The sequence below is a fragment of the Delphinus delphis genome, chromosome 4 (assembly GCF_949987515.2).
Source record: "Delphinus delphis chromosome 4, mDelDel1.2, whole genome shotgun sequence".
Classification (NCBI taxonomy): Eukaryota; Metazoa; Chordata; class Mammalia; order Artiodactyla; family Delphinidae; genus Delphinus; species Delphinus delphis.
Genome location: NC_082686.1, coordinates 2,439,453 through 2,454,544, shown reverse-complemented (window position 1 = coordinate 2,454,544; position 15,092 = coordinate 2,439,453). Strand labels below are relative to the sequence as shown.

The following is a 15,092-nucleotide window of genomic DNA, read 5'->3' as shown; positions in this document are numbered from 1 at the left end:
TGTTGATCTGCATAGCTCAAACGTATTTTCACTGATGCGTCCCAACATACCGATCACAATTCATTTCTCTATTCTCCAGCGGACAGAGGTTCAGGTCAGTTCCCAGTGCGTGCTGTGACAAACACAGCTGCTGTGACATGTCTGCACGCGTCCTGGGGTTATGGGTAGGACTTTCCCTGGAGTAAGTATGCAGAGGTGGGTTACCTGTCCCAGGCCTGTGTCAATAGGACTGGTAACATCCTAATGAAGGACGGGCAATGAGACAAAGTTAATGAGAAAGTTAAGTGCAAAAGAAACCAGGGAGAATTTAAAAGGCTGGAAGTAATCCTAACTCCTGAAATCCAGATCTCCGATGAGAAACAAAAATTGTTTGTCCAGCTCTTACTGAGCGTCAAGGAGAACGGCAACACCAGTGTCACACGACAGCAGTGGGGAAACAAGCCACAACCAGGAGTTTCTGAGGGTCCATCGTACCAGGCTCAAGGCCAGCACGACACCTGGTGGCCCTCAGAATCCCAAGATCAGGGTACAACCCCAGACACGCACAGAAACTGCCTGTACCAGACGCTCTGTGCGCCAGGCTGATGCCCCGTGGTTGGAGGTGGAAGGAAAAGGACCGATGCTGGTGAGGATGGGGAATCTCCGGACACTTCACACCCCGAGTGCTGGCTAAGTAAGAAGAAATGCACAGAGAAGAGGTGGACAAGAGCCCCTGCCAGGCAGCACTGACTTCCCTAGCCTTGGCAGACGGAGCCTGGTCTAGGGCCGGCCTGGGGTTGCCCACAGTCCTATCAAGTGGCCATATGGAGCAGACACCTGAGAGGCTGATGTGAATGTTAAAAATTATCAACAGAGAACACAGACCTGGTTGGTGTAGCAAGAAGGTCATCCCCTTGAAGATACGGAAGCCAAGGCTTAAAAGATACACCACCACAGCAAGCAGCACCCCAGCCCTCCTGCTGGCAGCAGAAAGCACCTTGAGAGGCCCTCAGGGCCAGATATTGGAAGTGTCTAGATTTGGAGAGTTTAAAAAGGGTCTTCCAAAAAAAAAGGCAGATAAACTGGAGCTATCGAGAAATTAAATGGCTGAGAAGACATAACCCGGAAAGAACTCACAGAGGCCAAGTCACAACAATGCCCCACTTGTCACCAAAGAGGTGGCCCTGGGGCCCCTCGGTAGAATCAAGTCTGTTATAAAGGGCCACTAACCCCAAGGGCCCATGGGGACTTCAAGGGAAGCAAAAGGAACAGGGCAACATAAGCCAGCCCTTCATTCTGGGAAAACGTGTCATGTCGTGGAAAATCCAAAGCCACCCAAATCCTAGCAGAGCTGGAAATGCTCTGATATGGACCCTAGGGCGCCGCTGAAGGTGATCACAGCACAGCTGGGAGAAAGTCAGCTGAAAAGGAGCCAGTGGAAGGGAGAACTTGGAAATGCCTAAGCAGGAGATGACAGCTAATTGAGCAAAATCCCAGAGGGCAACTAATCAAAAGCACAGCTAATCAAAGCCAGAGGTGGAACCCCCAAAAGGCCACATGAGAGAAGAAAGTGAGGGTGAGAGGGTATACACAAGTGAGGCAGAGAGACGAGAAAGCTCAGGCCCACAGGCCTCGGCTCTCCCTGGGGAGCAGGAAGGAGAGCCACCTGCTGGGATAAGTGCCCCTGCCCCACAGAGGGCCGAAGAGCAGCGCAGGGGTCGGAGTCACAGAGAGAGTCTGAGTCTGACCCGGCCACGGTAGAGATGAAAGTGGCACCGATAAGGATGCAGAGGAGGGTTCCAGGGGGACTCAGGACCAGGTGAGGGTGAAACGGCATGACTCTGTGCATCTGAAACCTTCTCCTCAAGCATCACCACAGCTAGGAAGGGAGAAGGTGGATGGCCGGTCCAAGGTCAGAGCATCAGGAGATGGTGGTGAGGGTCCAGGTTAGCTGGACGGAGGGGAGGCCGTGGAGGAAAGAGAAGCAGTAAGCAGCAGGAGTCTCAGCGAGGTTCGGGGAGTGATGGGAGGAGGGAGCTGAGCAAGGGAGCATGTGTCTAAGGACCACGACGGGCTCTCCACCTCAGAGGCTGGAAACCCACGTGATGATAAACCCAGGGCCCTCCGTATGCTGTTGTAATAATGAACGTGTGTCATAATGTATCTGTCCAAATCCCCTGAACGGACAACACCCAGAGTAAACTCTTAGGTAAACTATGGTCTTTGGGTGACTGACGTGCCAAAGTAGGTTCACCCTCGGTAGAAAATGTCCCATTCTGGTGAGTGACGGTGATAACAGGGAAGGCTACGCATGGGGCGTGGGGGGACAGGGGTACATGGGAAATCTTTGCATCTTCCTCTCAGTTTTGTTGTGAAGCTACAACTGCTCTAAATAATTATTTGTAAAAACCCCCATCTCTGGGTCTGAGGCACCCAAGCTGCTGAAAATGGGCAGCCTTTGACCATGACGGTGGCGAGGAAAGCAAAACCCCCAAGAAAAAGGCAAACTACAGTCAAGGTGTGGAGAGGCCAAACGGAACAGGAGGTTTGCTCGCAGTACAGGAAGGGTCCTAGCTCTGGAGGACTCAGGCTGGACACTAGCAGCGATGGAGAAAGTGGGTATACAGTGGGCATATCAGAAGGCAGCCACAGAGAACGGAGCGGCAAGACCTGCCTCAGGCCGCTTTGCACAGGGATCCCAAGACGGGTCTGAGGCTGACAGCCCGCACACGGCTGTGCTTGGGGGTCAGATGGAAAACTGTCAAGTAAGCAAGTAAATGTCTCTGCAGGTGGATTGGGAAGAAGACCAGAATTTTAAGAACCACCAAACCAAGAGTTTACCACTCAGCCCTCAAACCCAGGGTGGCACGAACCACACAGAGAGAGCACCAGGAGAAGCCCTCTGCTCAGGCTCGAGGAGTAGCAGCGGGATCTCGCAGCAGTGACCGTGCTGGCAATGGGAGTCCTCGGGTAACTCAAACTCTGTGGAAAGGAAATGTGATCCTCTGAACTCCTGCTTCTTGCCCTGGACTGGGCCTAGCTGCAGAAACATGTGACCTCAGGGCATATAAAACCTCAGCATTGGGCTTCCCTGGTGGCGCAGTGGTTGAGAGTCCGCCTGCCGATGCGGGGGACGCGGGTTCGTGCCCCGGTCCGGGAAGATCCCGCATGTCGCGGAGCGGCTGGGCCCGTGAGCCATGGCCGCTGAGTCTGCGCGTCCGGAGCCGGTGCTCGCAACGGGAGAGGCCACAACAGTGAGAGGCCCGCGTACCGCAAAAAAAAAAAAAAAAGGCTCAGGAATGTGACCCCACAAGGTCGTCTACAGACTCCTGGCCTCACCCCAAGCTCTGCATGTGTGGATCTGATCATAAACAGCATATCTAAGACTCTGAAAACTAAAATATCAACTATCATCCAGGTCCCAAACAGGGACATACATGAGGGGCAGAGCAGGAGACGATGGTGAGGGATCAGCCTCACAGCAACAGCACTGCAAAAGCTTCTTAAAAATGGAACTGAAAGGAGTTCCCTGGTGGCCTAGTGGTTAGGATTCAGCACGTTCACTGCCGTGGCCGGGGTTCAGTCCCCGGTCAGGGAACTGGGATCCCAAAAGCTGTGCAACATGGCCAAAAAAAAAAAAAAAAATGGAACTGACATGGAAGCCACAAACAGAGAAGGCTGGTCAGAACTTGTGACCTAAACCCAACCAGGCTGACCGCTGCTGAAACAAAACATCAACACCTCCCATAAGATTTAAGCAAGACCCAGGGTCTCAAAACATAATATTCAAATGTCCACAATACAACCCCAAAATTACTCAGCCTACAAAGAAACAGGAAAAATCCCAACTCACGTGGGGCAAGACAACCAAGAGATTCCAAGGCCAAGATGACACAGATGTGAGAAGTATCTTACAAAGACTTAGAGAAGCTATTTAATGAAGTGCTCAAGAACTAAAAGCAAACACTTGAAATAAATGGTGTGGTAGCAGAATCCTAAAATGGGTCAACGTTTCCTGCCCTAATCCCCGAGACCGATATATAACACCCCGGTCACATTAAGTTGCCTGGTCAAGGCAGTGAGACTCTGCAGATACAATTAAGGTTACTAATCAGCTGACTCTGAGTTAATCAAAAGGGAGTTTATCCAGTTATGCCAAATATAAACCCGTGATCCCATCAAAAACTGAGCTGGGCTTCCCTGGTGGCGCAGTGGTTGAGAGTCTGCCTGCCGATGAAGGGGACACGGGTTCGTGCCCCGGTCTGGGAAGATCCCACATGTCGCAGAGCGGCTGGGCCCATGAGCCATGACCGCTGAGCCTGCGCGTCCGGAGCCTGTGCTCGCAACGGGAGAGGCCACAACAGTGAGAGGCCCGCGTACCACAAAAAAAAACAACAAAAAAAAACAGTGAGTTTTCTCTGGCGGGCAAAAGAGGAGGAAATCCAAGAGGTTCTGAAGTGTGAGAAAGGTTCGGCAAGCTGTTGTGACTTGAAGATGGGGTGAGGTTACGTGATAAGGAATTCAGTCAGCCCTGGAAGCTAAACGTGGCCCCGCCTGACAGCCAGCAAGGAAACAGGGACCAGAGTCCTATCAACGCAGGGAGTTGGATTCTTCCAGCAACCTGGATGTACGTGGAAGAGATTCTTGTGCAGAGCCTCTGGAAAGGAGCCTTGCCTGGACAACCCTTGATTTGGGCCACTTGAGACCCTGTAGGTAGCCCAACCAAGCCCACTCAGACCTCTGACCTACAGACCTTGAAGGAGGTGTTGTTTCAGCCAATAAGTTTGTGGTAATTTGTTAAGCACCAGTGGAAAATAAGTCCGGATCCTGGCTCCTGGAAGTGGGGTGCTGTCAAAACCATCACCTATTCTAAGTTCACCCTGAAGTTCACCCATGATAGCATCTGGGACTCAGTGATTGCCCTAAGGTGGGAACATTCCTTTTGTTTATATTATTTTCCTAAAATAGTATTGAATAGAGAGTGTATCCCTTAATTCTCCGGGAAATTTGTTTCTTCTATTTTTTAGAACTATAGTCAAATTAAGTGCATTTGCTTGAAAAAGGGGCCCAATCAGCAAATTCTAACTACTATGTAAATAAACATGAACTTTTAAATATCATCCACCGTACACTTTGAGTTTGGTGCACTGTCCCGGCTTCAAGTCTCCCAGAAGCTGCAGTATGGTGTCCAAGAGCACCCGACTTGAGTTAACCAGGAATTCACGACCACTTGCTACGGCAGCTACATCTGCAACATAAAGATGAAACAAAGCGTCAAAAGTCTGTCCAAGATAGAGGATGTGTTGCTGTCCTTCTCCTAGCAGACTTAATGAACACACAGAATGGTTATCCACAGAGCTAACAGCCCAGACAGGGTAACTGACAACCACAGCCGTTACTAAAACGGTGAGTGACGTCCGCTGTGATTAGCAAATGCCTCAGTAGTGGAACAGAGCACTGGGTCTAAATACGTCTGCAGCCTGAGCACAGCACAGCAAGTGGACACCAGGCTCCAGAATACTGGATTAAACAGCTATGGGCTGTCAGGGTCCAAACAGAAGGTAGGGGCTGATTATTTATCTGGGACCAAGGACACTAAAATCCACTTTCAACCCTGGGAGTGAAATCCTAATGACTCTAAACCAGAATACCAAACTGAGATCATGAGGTCAAGAGAGAATACAAAAACTGATTCCAAAAAGAAATTTTTCTAAATTGTACATCCTGCTGTGGGTCAGCAAGTATCACATTTCTTCATGCTTGAGGCCCCACAGAACCAGCATGGGGACCAGACCAAGTCACTACACGGACTCCCATGGACACCACTGCAGATAACACTGGCTCCGTCACATTCCCAAATACCCGTGAGGACACATCAGTGATCCAGAATATTTATGTATGTGTCGGTAAGATTTTTCTTTAGCTAGGTCTAACAATAAAGCATGATTCAAAGTGACTAAAATTTCTAACCCAAATGAGCCGGCCAGGGTGGAGACAAGAAGGGCAGCAGCATCCTCGTTCTCCTGACTTCAGTGGAAATGCTTCCAGTAATTCACAGTTAAGTGAATCTCCAGCAGAGATCCTCTACAAGTTTAAGGAAGTGTTCTTCTATTTTTAGTTTGCTAATAACTATCAAGAATGGAAGATTAATTTTATCACTGATTTGTTCTGCTTTGATTAACGGTAACCTAATGGCAGAATATAAAATTTCATCTATGCTACCAGAACAACTTTATGAAATCAGATCCTGGACATTCCTATTTATTTTTGTTTATCTGAGCTGAGGAGGATCAAAAGAGATATATTAAAGTTTCCTAAACCTAACAGATTTTTCTTCCCATTTCTGCTTGTCCTTCCAGCACTTTTTGCCTCTTTCCTTGCATTGGTGCTATTTGGTATATAATTTCATGACAGCTATAACTTTACTGAAGACAGGACCCTTAACTGATACAAATGTAACCTTCTGTGTTCAATGAATTTGAACCTGATGACTCTATTTTCTACCATATGAAACACTCTAGTTTTACTAAAGAAATACTTGGGGGGTATGAAGCATTTGGCATCATAAACGCAAAGTCATTTTAAGGTAGTTTTTTGGGGAAGACATTCTTCATGTTATGACTACATACGGGAACTCCCCAGTGAAACATACATTCTAGCTACATACTTTAGTAGTTTCCAGAGACGACATCCCAGTAAACCACGGCTCTTGTTTGCAGACCTTGGGTTGTTCCTGCCCTAAGACTCCAGTGTGACCAGCAGAATGCAGCGCAGCTGCTGCATGACTTTCAAGGCAAGATAGAAAGAGCCTGGCAGCTTCCACCTCCGTCTCTCGCCACTTGCTCTAGGAGCCCTGGGTCGCTAGGAAAGAAATCTGACTCTCCTGAGGCTGCCGTGATGCAGACTACAGAAAAAGCACACAGTTGGAGAAGCCTGGGACTACACTAGGATAGGAAGATGTCCCACTAGCCCCCAGCTGTTCCATCCCTCAGCAATTTGAGTCACCCCAGCTGAGGCCCCAGACAGCAGAGTAGCAGCAAATCCTCGCTGCCAAGCCCTGAGAAAGTTGCAGGTTCCGGAGCAAAATAAATGACTACCGTTGTTTAAAGACAAAGGTTGGGGGCAGTTTGTTACCTAGCAGCAGATAACAGGAACATCACTAATATATCACTGAAGAAAAAAAGTACCCTGTATCAGAGCAGGAAACAACACCCAACAGAACACAACAAATGTCCTGGTAACTGAAGTCCCCTATCATGTATCCAGTATTATAATAGCAAATACCAATGCTGCATTCCAAGCAAACTGTGAAGTAAAACAAACGCGAATAAATTCCTGCTCAGACAGCTCCAGTATTTGTCAGTCTGTCTGGGATGCTGATGAGTCAACCATAGGACTACAAAGGACTGCTGGTTTAATTTTCTGTTAAAATGTACTTTTTTTCCCCTAGGTTCATTTTTCTTTAAAGTTTATAAATATTTCTAGAAGTTACCATAGTAATTATATAATTTAAGGAATGAAACTAGTGTGAATTATGTATGCTGATAAAAAATATAAAGAGCTGAGGCAGATTATGTCTGATAGTTTTGCTTTAGGTTGTAACAATTCTGTCTTATTTTCGACAATAGAAATAATAATAAGGTACTGGCATAATGACAGTCATACAGATCAATGGTAGAACTGAGAGACCAGAGATAGACACTCAAATTTATGATCAACTGAGTTTCAAGAAGGGGATCAGGACAACTGAATGGAGAAAGGATAAAAAAGTAATCTTTTTAACAAAGGGTGCTAGGACAACTGAATATTCACATGCAAAGAAATAAAAACTGGACCCCTACCTCACACCATACATAAAAATGAACTCAAAATAGATCAAAGACCTAAATGTATAAGCTAAAATTATAAAACTCTTAGAAGAAAACACAGGAGTAAATCTTCATGTCTTTGAATTAGACAATGGTTTCTTAGATATGACAACAAAAACACAAGCAACTAAAGAAAAAACACACTGGATATCATCAAAAATTAAAACTTTTTTGCTTAAAAAGACACTATCAAGAAAGTGAAAAGACAACTACAGAATGAGAAAAGTTTTATATGCCTGATAAGGGACTGGTATCTAGAATATACAAAGAACTCTTATAACTCAATAATAAAAAGACAAATGACAATTTTTTTAACATCTTTATTGGAGTATAACTGCTTTACAATGGTGTGTTAGTTTCTGCTGTATAACAAAGTGAATCAGTTATACATATACATATGTCCCCATATCTCCTCCCTCTTGCGTCTCCCTCCCTCCCACCCTCCCTAGCCCACCCCTCCAGGCGGTCACAGAGCACTGAGCTGATCTCCCTGTGCTATGCGGCTGCTTCCCACTAGCTATCTATTTTACATTTGGTAGTGTATATATGTCCATGCCACTCTCTCACTTTGTCACAGCTTACTCTTCCCCCTCCCCGTGTCCTCAAGTCCATGCTCTAGTAGATCTCTGTCTTTACTCCCGTCTTGCCCCTAGGTTCTTCATGACCATTTTTTTTTTTTTTTTAGATTCCATATATATGTGTTAGCATACAGTATTTGTCTTTCTCTTTCTGACTTACTTCACTCTGTATGACAGACTCTAGGTCCACCCACCTCACTACAAATAACTCAATTTCGTTTCTTTTTATGGCTGAGTAATATTCCACTGTATATATGTGCCACATCTTCTTTATCCATTCATCTGTCAATGGACACTTAGGTTGCTTCCATGTCCTGGCTATTGTAAATAGAGCTGCAATGAACACTTTGGTACATGACTCTTTTTGAATTATGGTTTTCTCAGGGGATATGCCCAGTAGTGGGATTGCTGGGTCGTATGGTAGTTCTGTTTTTAGTTTTTTAAGGAACCTCCATACTGTTCTCCATAGTGGCTGTATCAGACAATTTTTTTTCTTTTTATTTGGTTGCACTGGGTCTTATTTGCAGCTCGCAGGCTCATTAGTTGCGGCTCACCAGCTCCTTAGTTGCAGCACGCGGGCTCCTTAGTTATGGCATGTGAACTCTTAGTTGCAGCATGCATGTGGGATCTAGTTCCCTGACCAGGAATTGAACCCAGGCCCCCTGCATTGGGAGCGGGGAGTCTTACCCACTGCACCACCAGGGAAGTCCCTCAAATGACTTAATTTTGAAATGGGCAAAGGACTTGAATAGACATTTCTCCAAAGAAGATACACAAATGGCCAATGAATACATGAAAAGATGCTCAATATCATTAGCCATCAGGGATATGCAAATCAAAACCATGACAAAGTACTACTTCATACCCACTAGGGATGGCTATAACCAAAAAACAACTTTAAAGTGTTGGCAAGTATGTGGAGAAGCCTCATGCACTGCTGGTGAGAATGTAAAACGGTGCAGCCACTGTCACAAAATGGTCTGACAGTTCCTCAGATGCTAAAAGCCATATCATACGACCCAGCAATTCCACTCCCAGCTGTATAGCCAAGAGCAATGAAAACATATATCTACACAAAAACTTTTACACAAATTTTCACAGCATCATTATTTATAATAACCAAAAAGTAGAAACAACCCAAATGTCCATCGATTGATGAATGGATAAATGTGGCATAGCCAAACAATGGAATATTATTCAGCCATAGAAAGGAATGAAGTACTGGTACATGCTACGACATGGACACCTTGAAGACACTATGCTAAATGAAAGAAGCCAGTCACAAAGGACCCCATGTTATATGGTCCCAGTATATGAAATGTCCAGCACAGGTGAATCCATAGAGACAAAAAGTAGATTGGCTGCCTAAAGCTAGAAGAATGGCAGGATTGGGGAATGATGGCTGAGGCGAGCGGAGCTTCTCTTCGGGTGATGAAAATGTTTAAACATTGACTGTGGAGACGGATGCACAATTATATGAACGTACTAAAGCCATCAAATTACATACTTTAAGTTGGCAAATTGTATGGTATATTTTTATCTCAATAGAGCTGTTAAAAAGTAAATATAGTAATAATAACAGTGGGGATATGACTGTCATGTTCAGTGGATTACTCAGTCTCTACTGCTCATCCTGGACCTGTTCTCTATAAACTGCTCTTCTGAAGCACTCACACTACATCACGTTTTTTGAAAGAAACATAAGAAAGTTTCCTCTATGAATACTGTGACTGACTTACTGTTTGGTTTTTGTTTCTTTGCATTTGCTGTGGTACTTTCTTATCAAGTCAGTGATTTGGCTGTCAGGGTGGGGGAGTGGGCCAAAGGCCATGGGTAACCTCAGTCTGGAAACCGCCTCTGTACACTATGTATGGAAACCCCCTTAGAGCTGGAGGGAATGCCCAGGCCCGCTGGGAAGTGGCTCCCAGAAGCCAGTTTCTCTCCCACTTACGTGACCTGGCTTCTGTGGTGAGAAGTCAGGCTAGAGAGAAACACCCTGTAACCTGAGGGCCAGCTGAGAGGGGTGAGTCTACTGTCCTTCCCTGTTTGCTGCTGTCAGTCTGCAGTGTCAACATGACTCCCGGGAAGTGTTCCCATACCTCTTATAACCTCCTTGCGCTTTCACCTGCCAAACCTGCCTCACCAGGCTGGATAAGTTTCCACCATGGAGTGAGCATGCTCTGACTGTTAGGACACCCAGTCACAGAAAAAATCAAGGGCAAGGCCTATGGTGACAGAGTGCCACTGCCAGCCAAAGGCTATCACCTGTTGACCCACTATGAAGGAAACAGCTCCAAGCAGAACCCCCAACTTTCCTACGGCTCATCTACAAGCATAATTCCTGTTCTTTCCATTTGTTCACATTCTTTCCCTTAACATGCAACTGCACTCTCAGGAAAGAAAGACTCCCAGCATCTTTTGCTTCTCCCAACCTGTAACTGTGACTCTGAGGCCATTATCAGAAAGATACTCCTCCCTTCTCTGGGACACAGCCCCTGCAAAGTTTAATGGACAGATGTTTATTTTGTAAATGGAACAGATAAAGAAAAGGCACTACAGAAGGATAATTTTTAGAAGTCCCAGAAAATTCTCCTATACACAAATTAGAGCCGATCTGAATATTATTTGCCCATATACTATGTAAGATTCAAGAAATAACCAAAGAATTAACTATAGTCCCAGAATCCTGGTTCTATGGACAGAGTTAAACAACTGGGGCAAAAGCCAAAAGACTCCAGATGATTCTTCTCATCTTTACCTCATCTTCTCTAGAGCTAAAGCCACGGAAGGCCATAGGCCACCAATGACCAGCTTAATAGAAAAAGGACTAGTAATTCCTTGTACCAGCCCCACAATCGCTTAATGCTACCTGCTTAAAAAAAACTCTAATGGTTGAGGATGTGGATTTGTCCAAAATCCGCGAACAATTCCTCTTCTCCGTCCTGCCTGGAGCCGCTTCTCTACAGGAACAGATTAATGCTCAGGTCTCTTTAGTGTCACATTCTATAAAATTGGCCGATTTACTTGCCTTCACCTAGAAAAAACAACAATTCACCCTGAAAGTCATGTCCCCAGGGATTCACTGAAGTTCTATCCTGCTTCTTTCAAGTCTTAATTCCAGATCTTAAGGATACAGTGGAGTTCTTTGTGGGGTCCTTCTGATCCAACACATACATAACCTCCTCTTACATTCCGTTAGTCTGGAAAACTCTAAGGCTGACTGTGTTTATCTCCTCACTGAGGTTGCTAAGAAGGGAGATGAGCTTCCAAAGAAACACTCCAATTCCCCAAAACAACAGCTCATTATCTAGGCCATACTCTGGCAACTGAAGGAAGGGCATTATCTAAGGAAAGATTACACAGTAACCCAAATTATCCAAGACAAACCACTGACAGACGATGAAGAGAATTTCTGTGATTAACTGGATATGGTAGATGACAGATACCAAGTTCTCCTGAATTGGCAAGACCAGTTATACGACTAGACTACATCAAACATGCCAGAAGCATGCCCAGGGGACAGAGAAGCCAAAACAGCCTTCAGCAATCTCAAAATCTCTCTCAACAATTGCCTCTAACATCCAGGAGTATCATAAACCTTTCTGTCTCTGTACATGATGGGTTAAGGCGGTGCTCTAGGGCAGTGGTCTCCAAGTGGCAAGGGAGGATGATTTTGCCCCCAGGACACAACTGGCAACATCTGGAGACATTCTCAGTTGTCACAACTGGGGGTTGCTTCTGGCCTCTAACGGGTAGATTCTAGGGATGTTTCTGAACTCCTACAATGCACAGAACACTCCCCATAACACAGAATTCTACTGCCGAGGCTGAGAAGCTCTGCTCTAGGGACATTAACTCAATGACACGGCACACACCAAAGACCCACTGCCGCTCAGAGCCTGTCACCTGATCCAGGAGGCAAGGCTCACAGCCCCCTTTTCTCAAAGCAGCCGCACAAGTCCAGGGCTGGGGCAGACCTTAGTCATCATCTGGGGTCTAAGACTCTTTTCTCAGAAGATGAAGCTGAGGGTCACAGAGTCAAGAACACAGGGCTGGCCAGTGGTAGAAGCAGAACTGGACACTGGGCCTCAATCCCGCCCACCCTCCGCACTGCTCCCCTGAGGTGGAGGAGCCAGGAGCAGTGCTGCTTGCTGACCCAGGGCGCTCTGCTGTCAACTCTGTGGGACTGTTACGTCCACAAAAGATAAGCTGGATCCAGTCCTGCCATAAATTATCAACAATCAAGAAGTAATCTGGGGGAGCTCCCTGGCGGTCCCGTGGTTAGGACTCGGTGCTTTCACTGCCAGGGTCTGGGTTCCATCCTGGTCGGGGAACTAAGATCCTGCAAGCCACGCAGTGTGGCAAAAAAGAAAAAAAAAAAAAAAGGTAATTTTGATTCTGTAATCATTACCTAACATTGTTTGAATGAAGAAACCCAGAATTAAGAGGCAACGAGTGCAATTATGACTTTCAAATAGTCAAAAAGTAGTTCGAAAAATAAGTTTTCCACTTGCAAGCTAAGCAAGTCAATCTTCACAGGGCTGTGATAATAATTTGCCATCTTCTTTTAAGTTCTATATCTGTCCACTTATAAAAGTTGTTGGAGGGACTTCCCTGGTGGCACAGTAGCTAAGAATCCGCCTGCCAACGCAGGGGACGGGGGTTCGAGCCCTGGTCTGGGAAGATCCCGCATGCCGTGGACCAACTAAGCCCGTGCGCCACAACTACTGAGCCTGCACTCTAGAGCCTGCGAGCCACAACTACTGAGCCTGTGTGCCACAACTACTGAAGCCTGTGTGCCTACAGCCCGAGCTCTGCAACAAGAGAAGCCACCACAATGAGAAGCCCGCGCACCACAACGAAGAGCGGACCCCACTCGCCGCAACTAGAGAAAGCCTGCACGTAGCAATGAAGACCCAACAACAAAGACCCAATGCAGCCATAAATAAATAAATAAATAAATAAATATTTTACAAAGGAGTTGTTGGAAACAATCGCATCCCCATGTCAAACAGGACCTTGGTTTACAATGTGTTACCACTTCACCATAGCTCAGTAACATTCACAACAATGTGTAAGGTAGTCAGAGCAGGTATTACTGTTCCACTTCGCAGATAAGGAAAATAAAGTCCAGAGAATTTACATCCTGGGAAGTGGACTAGCTGGGCCTGAAAATCCAGACACTTTATACTATTTTAATCTATTATTAAGAACAGTGACTATGGATGAGTAAGAAATTTCATAATTTCAATGTTTAAACAAATCCTTGACATCCAGTTTTTGCTTAGGATACAGTAAACTGAAAAGAGCTACACCTCCATTCTTTAAAAGGAGCAGTTTAGATAATTCAAAAACTCACAACTTATCTCGAACACATCAGAGTTGAGGCTGAAGGTCAACCAACTGATATGAAAAATAAGAAAAGGCAGGTGCTGCAAGGAGAGCTGTGAGGCAAGCACTTGCTCACCTGCGGCAGGCGCTGGAGGCCAGATAAGCCAGCCAGAAAACTCAGCTAAGAGGTGTAGCAAATTGCCAGGGGAGCGGCTGCCTGGGCTGCTGGCGGGCAGAGGGGTTGGCTACAAAAGGGAGGGGAGGGCAGATGGGGAGATGAGGCGGAGGTAGTGGAACTGTTCCAGGTCTTCACTGTGGTGGTGACATGACTGCATGCACTCGTCAAAACTCACAGGACTGCAAAAAGGTGAGAAAAAAACTGTGATGGGTGAGTTTACCATAGGTAAACTTAAAAGAAGAATCGTTGTTTTAGAAGGCAGAGGATCTATCTGACGGCTAACCAAGGTGTCTGCTGTACTGCCTACTCCCCGTGGGACAGAGTCTTGGTATCTGACACGCATAAGGCCCCAACGCCTCTGCAGAGCAGCACGAACATAGTACGTAATCATCCCGTACGATTCACCAGCGCGTAAGGGGAATGTGGACACGCCCACGACCAGGCAGGGAAAAACAAAGCCAGGTTGAGCTTGTCTGCTGGGCAACAGGCTGGCAATTCAAGCAGCTCAAACTCACAACTCAGCAGAATGAAAAGTCACATACATCATAGACCTTTGAGGTCACCTGCAAATAGCAGAACATCTAACCATCAAATCTGCAAATACCTTCTGCTAAAAAAGAGACCTTAAAGGAATATTGAAAGGTGGAGCAGTGCAAGCCTCCACCAGCTGAAGGCACTATGATGAAAGTGCATTCTGCAGTCCTCCAGCGGATAAAGTGCCGGGGTAAATCAGGACTGGCTGAACACCGTCCGGGTCTCAACCTCTGCCCCAGAAGAATAGCAGCAGTTTCTAAGGGATTATGAAGAAATCATCTACATGAGATCTACTTCGTGAGGATTTCAGTAGATGAAGAAATGTAACATTTCCCCTCTCATTAACAGCAGAGAACAGCATAGCATACAGCAGAGATGAAAAAGCAATGTAAAAAAGTAAGTCATAGCTCTATATTTAACTATTTCATTGACTTAGAACAAAAAGCCTTAATACTCCCTAGTATATACCACCTCCTACTATTTGAAGATATTAGTGTTAATTATATAGCCACCTGGCTTTATCCTTTACAGTAGTTTTGCCACAGAATTCAATCTAACTATAATCTTTGGGAAAATTTTACTAAAGAGACAATTTAGGGTTTTGGAATTCTTTAGTTGCAACAC

At 45.9% G+C, this 15,092-nt stretch overlaps 1 protein-coding gene across 4 annotated transcripts in view; it reads right to left on the bottom strand.

Moving 5' to 3' along the window:
• Positions 1 to 15,092, bottom strand: part of HSF2BP (heat shock transcription factor 2 binding protein) — a 77,428-nt gene that overhangs the window by 36,495 nt on the left and 25,841 nt on the right. For all 4 annotated transcript variants that reach the window (XM_060009765.1, XM_060009766.1, XM_060009767.1 and 1 more), the window contains one exon: positions 5,110 to 5,227. In XM_060009765.1, coding sequence (XP_059865748.1) covers positions 5,110 to 5,227 — 118 coding nt within the window. The remainder of the gene's footprint in view (positions 1 to 5,109; positions 5,228 to 15,092) is intronic.